Raw genomic sequence first — 8077 nt, forward strand, 5'->3', positions numbered from 1 at the left:
GAAGTCACAAAAATCATTACCCCGTTATCGGCTCAGAGGAGAAAAATCTACAAGGAGTAACAGTATCTCCGTTTTTAAGAGTACTGTCTTCGCGGCCCGAGCCATAAATATTTTACAGAGGAAGTACAGGCTCGTAATAATTAGATTAAAAAGCAATACTTTGATTAAAGATTAATTGTTATGAAACTTATTGTGGATCATTACAACAAAATTCACAAGCCTATTTTGACATCTCAGTTATAGTAAGAATTTATTCAATCCTAAATCTGATTTTTGATAATATTAAACATGTTCCGTCTGTCTCATAGATGTGGGTTTTTGGAGCTGGTTAAGATGATGGTTGAGTGCAGTCACAAAATCCGTGTCCTTCAAATATGCTTTCCATGAATCAAAATCTATTAAGCACTGCCCAATGGTTTCACCATCGGCCCTAGCAATGGCTGTTCCTTTGCAAAACAGAGCCCATCCTTCACCACTTCTATCAAACCTAAGCATAGTATCGATCTCCTGCATTATAGGATCGTTTTCCACTCTACAGCCGACTTTCGTCTTAGAGCTCCACATGCTCTCTAACCGCTTCCAGAAGAACCAAACCGAAGTGAGGTCTGGCCATACGTGACTAAGCCTCTCTCCAGTAATAATGGAGATGTTTCTTCGATTTTTCTCTTTAGGGTTGCTCTTTCCCACGTAAAGGATCTCCAATGGAATCTTCGCAGCTCGTGTGACTGCCAGTGCAGCGGTTGTGAATTTCCTGATCCATTCTATATCGCTTCCACCGTACAAGCATATGTTTTTCCCTTCACTTATCTGAAATTGAAAAAAATGTACAATTATAGTCTATCATGCTCAATTTTATTTGTGCCAAACAAATTGTAGTAAGTATATGCAATCATTCTTTGTTGCCGATGTTTGCAATTTAAAGAAATTCAGACAAACGACTAACTAAAACTAGTTAGCTCTAATGAGAATTTTAAAAAGTATGCCTACCCAATTAAGAACGACGGGATCTATACCGTCTACTAAAAGCACAAGTCCCCAAGTCTCTTCTTCCCAAAGGGATGCCTCTTGATCGCTAGTGCAAGGGAATGCCAATGATCCCCAAATCCAGAGCATGGGGAAAGCATCATGATTAACTACTTTCCTTCGAGGGTCAAGTACCACAACAATAGGCTTCTTCTTGAAGTGCCACACTTCTTGGATATACATGATGACCGCTGGGTCGATCATTGAAGGGTGATATACAGAGTACCATGGCATGACCGACTGGAGAGACTCAAATTGCTTTTGCTTTGTTTGTGTCCATGGGGTTGACCTATCCACAACCGGGATCCAAACCATTTCATACTGGCTCTCTGTCCTTGTTGGATCCTGATGAGATTCCTTATAAATTTGTTCTAGTATGGATAACTCTTCGTAGGATACCTCCAGATCTGAGATGAGGAGCAGCATATTCTTTCTCTTCAACACTTCGATGCCAGCCTGTTTTTGCCATAGAATATGAAACATATTTAATAGCTATAATAAGATGATATTTCCTTATTTTGATGTCAATAATTCAGAAAAGAAAAGAAACGAGAGAAAAATTTGCAAACCCTTTTCTTGGTAGCACCGTCCAGGAGAGGCAGCTGATCTTCCTTGGCATAAATCAACGCCCTCAGAATTTCCATGTTATCAGTGTACTCTCTTTCCATGAGTCTTCGAAGTCTTCGATACGCTTCGGCATACCTTTGCTCTCCTGCATCACAATAATGAGATTGTCACTTTTCTATTTGGGCATATAATGAATCAATTTAATTACATATGGCATTCCTTTCCAATAGTTTTTGGTAGGAAAGACTGACCTATGAGTTGAGGGAGTTGCATCTTAAGATCGTTAAGAATGCTGCTGACTTTCTGGACTAAGCTTGACAGTTTCAATGCCTCAGCTGTTGATGATATTTTCCTGCCACAGCCAAAAAAATTATTAATGGATAATGACAATATGAGATGACACTGATTAAGAATGGATTATCATACTCATAACCCATGCCAGTGAGACCCAAAATTTGTGAAGCGCAAGCCAAAATGCTGCGGATGGTCCAGTAAACTGCGTCGGGAATCTGGGAAGTGGCGGCAACCATCGTTTCTGGTTTTTCATTGCTAGTGTTCTTAGATGCAAACTCTGTCAACTCAACAATGCATTTGATCACATTTAGAGTTGACTTGATGAGGTTGCTAACTGCCTCAAACTTTGGTGTAAATGTGTCAACTGGCTCTTGTGTCTCTGGAAATTGCTTGATGAGTGGAACCGATTTGACAAGTGGGTTGGTGGAGTAAGGTTGTGCCACCACCAAGAATTCACCGTAGTTAAAACCAAATGCAGCCAAGGCTAGCACCACTTTTGCATCCCAATCGTAGCTTTTTAGGATGTTCAATATTTCCAAAAGTTGTTGCATGTTCATCTTCACCACCAGAAAACTTGCGGGAAATATTATTGATGGTGGATGACAAAAGATCGAGCATGTCAAGAAAGTTAAATTGCAAAGCCTTGTCATCCAACACATCTAGTTGTACTTGAGCTCCCTGCATGCAGTATATAATTACAAAAATTCATCAGTCACACCCCAAATGTAGATTGTAGAGTTAATAGCCAATGAGATAGAGGCAAGATTTATATATACCAAACCAAAGCCAGGGGCTCTAGGGGTGGAAGGTTGAAAGATGTCCTGAATGATGTAAAGAAGAGGTTTGACTGCCAATTTACGGCCATCAGTGTAAAGAAGAGGTTTGACTGCCAATTTACGGCCATCAGGTTCATGAGTGGCTTTAACTTGCTCCATTATTGCATTTTCATCTGATGGTACAATCGACTGTGCCATTGAATTTCTAAGAAGTTTTAGGTGATGAACAACAGAGGAAGAGAAGAAAGGCTTTGTGTTGGGCTTATCCATTTCATTTACTTTTTATTTTCTTTGCATCAATTCATTGCTTTATGAGCAATCCAAGGACAATTTCTTTCACTACTAAAACACAAGCATCCACCTTTACAGTAAGGGGCCATTTGGATAGGGTTAATATTCAATAAATGGGATAATATTTTTTAAATTGAGCAAATGACCATATTTGGTGACATTTGGGGGTAAATTGCTGAGAATCTTAATACCTTTGTTTTTTTTTTTTTGGGGGGGGGGGGGGGGGGGGGGGGGGGGGGGGGGGGGGGGGGGTTGTGGAAGGGGAAGGGAGAGATACCCAAGGTAATCTAATTTTGTTTCCCATATTGCCCCTAAACAGTTGAGCATTTGGTCTAAATTAGCCTTATATTTGTTAAGATTTACAAAACACTCAATTCACTCATGTAGACCCTTTTGTCCTCACCTTTAAAATTTTCTGGATGACATTGCCCTTGTTATTGTCATTATTTACAGAAATGTCATTGTACACAAAACTAGCCACCATTGTCAACCACTGTGGACCATCACCAGAGGCTACCAAAAGTCACCATAATGGCATACGACCGATCGTATATGACCGGTCATGCCCTAGTGAGAACTTTTTTTACCACATATCTATGGTCGGAAACGGGCAGATCTGGCCATTTCACAGCCAAAGATGTGGCTGTGTGTAATAGTTGCTTTCTACTCAAATACTCCTAAAAATATACATAATGAAAATACATATAAGATGGTAAAAAGGGTTGGGCCCAAATTTTTCTTTTATTAAACATATACATTCTTTACACAAAATTTGTATCAAGTACAAAAGTTATCAAAAACATGGTAGACAGTGTAACCATTTCTCCTCGCGTGCTGACGTCCATTCTACCGTGTCCTCACCTAGATCCTGCAAAACATAGAAAACAACAGGGTAAGCACTAAAACAATGCTTAGTAAGTAAATCCTCTACTCATCTATCCCCGTAACTCTCTTTAATTTTTTTTCCTTACAATTCTCATTTACTCTCTCTTTTATACTTCTCTCTATTTTCTCTTCCTGTTTCTCTCTCTCTGTTTCTCTTTCTTAGAACTCTTTTCTACTAACTCTCTTTAGTAAGTCCCGGCCCCATCTTACCGGGGGCATGGCCGGGACTCGTTCCCGCTCTCCGTGACTTCTACTCGTTCTAGCCAATCGGAGTCGGTTATGCATGGATTTGGAACCCTTGGCCATATGAGTGTATAAACTCTCTCTCGGGTACTCTCGGGTATAGCCCTCATCCGCATGTACTCTCACGGGCTACACCACTTTTCTCTCTCATACTCAAGCCGCTCTCTCTCTCTTTGTGGCGTACATACGGGAATACTCTACCCATTACTCATGGGTTCCCCATCGCACAACCTACTCTATTATCTTTTTCTCTCTTAATGAAGCTCACACTCAAAGTTCTCTACTCTTTCTCTACTCTCTCTCTAATACAATTAATGCATATGGATGACTCATGCTCATTAATGCACTCATAAAATGTAATTATGCCATGTAGCACAAATTAAGGCTTTCTACTCTTACTTATGCTTCTCTTGAGCATTTCATCAAACAACTCATGTGCATACAAAACTCTATTTTAACAATAACTTTTCTTTTCTCTTTAGTCATCCAAACGTGGGAGAAAAACTCCCTCATACACTCTAAACTCATGTCAAAGAAAAACACTCCTATAGGGTTTGCTCAAAACTTCCTTCAACTTCAATTAAAACTCAACTCAACATCATAAAATCTCAACACTTCTCATATTAAAATCTATTCAATACTTTTCAATATCTAATAATCTCATCTCAACAAACATAATACATACACATTCATTCATTCATTCATACATAAATCTCTACTCAAAGGAGTTCTTACATCTCAACTTGGGTTGGATTTACTTACCTTGTGAATAAGTGGCTTCTCTAACACTTCTCCTTCCCTTTTTGTGGCCTAGCTTTTCTCTACCACTTAGGATACTTTAGATGAAATCTCTACTAAAAATTACCCCAAAAGCTCCCTAAAACTCCTTAGAAATCTTGGAAGATTGAATGGAGGATGGGAAGAAAATAGAGAATGAGGATGGCGGTGGAAATGGGTGAAATGAAGGGTTTTCTACACTTAATCCCTTATTTAGCTCATATTATAACCACTCTTTCCCATTTTGTTCCCATTTTGCCCTTGCTCTTCCTTGAAAATTCCATCTTTGTCCTTTGATATTATCACCACTCTTTCCCATTTTGCCCTTGCTCTTCCTTGAAAATTCCATCTTTGTCCTTTGATTCATTACAAACACACCCCCAACTCCAACACATTCTCTACTAAATTTCCTCACATTTTACTCCCCACTTTTCCTGCTAATTAGGGGTAGAATTGTCATTTTACCCCTATGGAGAATTCTCTAGAAACTCAACTAAACTTTTCTGTCGTCCTTTCGCCGAGGCGAAGCAATTTCCGTCGCCTCGGCGAAAACTTACAGAGCTGACACTGCAATTACAAAGCCAACGTCGCCGCGGCGAAGACTGTAATTCCAAGATTTCTCAAGTCCCATCCAATTTCAAGGCAAACACTCAACCCACTCAACATATCATTTCAATTATGTTAGTGTATATTAGTGTATGCCCTAGAAACCATTCGTGTTGTCGGTTTCAGAGCATTTTGTCTTGTATCTATATATATCATAAATAATAGAAGAAAGAGTTCTTCAATTCATATATGTAAATTGCTTCCTTTATTCAGTCATGCATTTAAAATAAAGTATGTATATGAATTGTCCAGATGATTCATTTAATAGGTAAATGAATTATCGAAAAGGGTTCCCTATAGAAGCAATATAAATTTGGGCAACTATATTGCACAGTAGGCATATCGGATGCTTTTGAAAGATATCATGAGTTGATATAAGTACGGATGACGATGATAGTCATGTCACTAGGGCATTGGTATGGATTAACGGTTGGTGAACTGTTTTGCAAATGTGACCGAATAACGATAAATCACTTGGAAAAGCATGTAGTCAATGATTTATCATTTGGTTATATCAGTGCACGATGTAGTCCTTTGACCTGAGACATTGTAGTCGGATCCGATATGGATGCGTATGGTTCATACGGTGTATAAGTACGAGACTAATCATGTTTCGTATAATAAAGCCAAGTTGGTCATGCGTTGTTCATATGCGGAAACGAACGATGATCAAGAGGGGATCCATTGACTCGGAAATATAGGATCGGGAGTACCGCTGACTCCATCCGGATTCGAGTTCCTAAACGAACATCGATAAATATAAAAAAAAAAGAATCTCTAGCCAGAGTCTATTATTAGTCATACAAAAGCAAGTTTGTGATGACGAGTTCTGGACATAATGATCGAAGATTCGGTAGAAGATCGAGTTTATGATTTTGACGTTCCATGAATCTATGCTCGATCAGGATATCTCAATGGAGAGACTTTACCTGCATGGTACGTATGATCTGAAATGGGTTTGATGAAGTATTTTTTCATCGTGGTTTAGAGACTATGACACATTGCTAGATGTTTACCATAGTCGTTGGGCCTCTAGACAGGTTTCCAGATTCATCCAGAACCAACTCACGGCTAATCCACAGTGGACCTACATGGTCACACCAATAGCCTTGAGAAGTTAGAAAAGGATGAGAGAGAGAAATGATTATCCAAAGAGGGCTAGCACCTTCCGAGGGTAATAACGAGATTTCTATAGTAATAGTTACATAGAAAACTATTTGTGACATTTTAAGGATTAAAATGGTCAAGCAATAATTAATTATATTTAATTATTATATCTTAAAGTGTTAAGATTAAATCTTAAAGTGTTAAGATTAATAAGATGAACAAAAATAACCTTTTAATAGTTAAAGGGTAAAAGGGTAACTTTATGGGTTGTCATTGTAAACTAGTTTAGTTTACATGGGCCCTTGAATAATATTGATTATTCAAAGGGTAGCATAATAAATTCGTGAGGTCCCTTTATAAAATAAGATTTTATTGGGCTTGGAAGTGAAAAATAAATGATTACAAAATTGCCCAAGTATATATAAACACAAAAGGTTGCATTTTTGTTCATAACACACATTGTTCACTCAAAGTAAAACTAAAACTCTCTCTAAAAGCCACGACAACTCTCTAAACTTCTCAAGGTGGTGTTAAAGTGTGGAGGTCTCATTACTTTAAGGCTAATCTTCATCAATCCAAAGCAAAGGAGTAGGTATAATCTCTTTTCCAAACTTTGTTTGAAAACCGGTTTTAGAATCCATGCTTTCATTCTCCATCTCCACCACTCTTCATGCATGCTGATTCTTTCAAATTAAAGGGCAACCAACCAACCATGACAACATACAAACTCAATTGAAGCTGAATCAATGAACATTTAAGTAATACAGCAAATCTTAACTACGTACCTCAAGTGGGGCGTTACACTATGAGACAGCCATAGATCTAGTCGTGAAACAGGTAGGTCTTTGGCCATGAAACAGTCGGCGTTACATGGCCAAATCTATGGCTGTGAAATGGCCAGCGTTTCATAGCCAAAGACCTAGCCATTTCACGGCCACATCTTTTGCCGTGAAACAACCATGGCCAGATCTATAGTAATGCTGGCATCACGGCTAGATCTGTGACACTGTTGGTGACCGCCGACCGTGATGGCTAGCTATCGACAGTGGCTTGGGGTGGGTAGGGGTGTTTTTGTTAAGTTTAAAATGTTTTCGATTGCCAGGGTGTTTTTGCTAAATCTGAAAAGTTGGGGATTAAAAGAAATTATTCAAAAAACAATAATAATAAATACTATTATATTAATATTTAAGCAGAAGGGCAATTTAGTAATCTATATAATATACCCACCCATTTATCCTCCCAACCAAACATATTATTCACCAATTTATTCAAACCAACTAAACACATTTTCGAAACATTCTCAATAATCTTTAAGGTGATTTTTTATTCTGTTAATATAATATCCCCCTATAATAAAACATTATATGATCCAAACGCCCCATAAAAAGTTAGTTATTATGCACTTCCAGCATAAACAAAGCAGGTTCTCCAAGCTTAGCAAATAGCAATCACTTTTTGTACCGAGTAATCCAAAAAATATGGAGGTGAACCTAGCTGTTAGTTTATTT

The 8077-nt window shown here is 38.3% G+C and overlaps 1 protein-coding gene across 1 annotated transcript; it reads right to left on the bottom strand.

Moving 5' to 3' along the window:
* Positions 1–224: 224 nt before the first annotated feature.
* LOC116144862 (protein SIEVE ELEMENT OCCLUSION B-like) lies at positions 225–2930 on the bottom strand. The gene is given in 7 exon segments (XM_031430284.1): positions 225–807; positions 988–1479; positions 1593–1735; positions 1842–1942; positions 2017–2420; positions 2422–2562; positions 2661–2930. Coding segments are annotated over 7 exon segments (2076 nt in total). The 3' UTR covers positions 225–282.
* Between the last annotated feature and the right edge of the window lie 5147 nt (positions 2931–8077).

Source organism: Pistacia vera, unplaced genomic scaffold (assembly GCF_008641045.1).
Source record: "Pistacia vera cultivar Batoury unplaced genomic scaffold, PisVer_v2 Contig459, whole genome shotgun sequence".
NCBI lineage: Eukaryota > Viridiplantae > Streptophyta > Magnoliopsida > Sapindales > Anacardiaceae > Pistacia > Pistacia vera.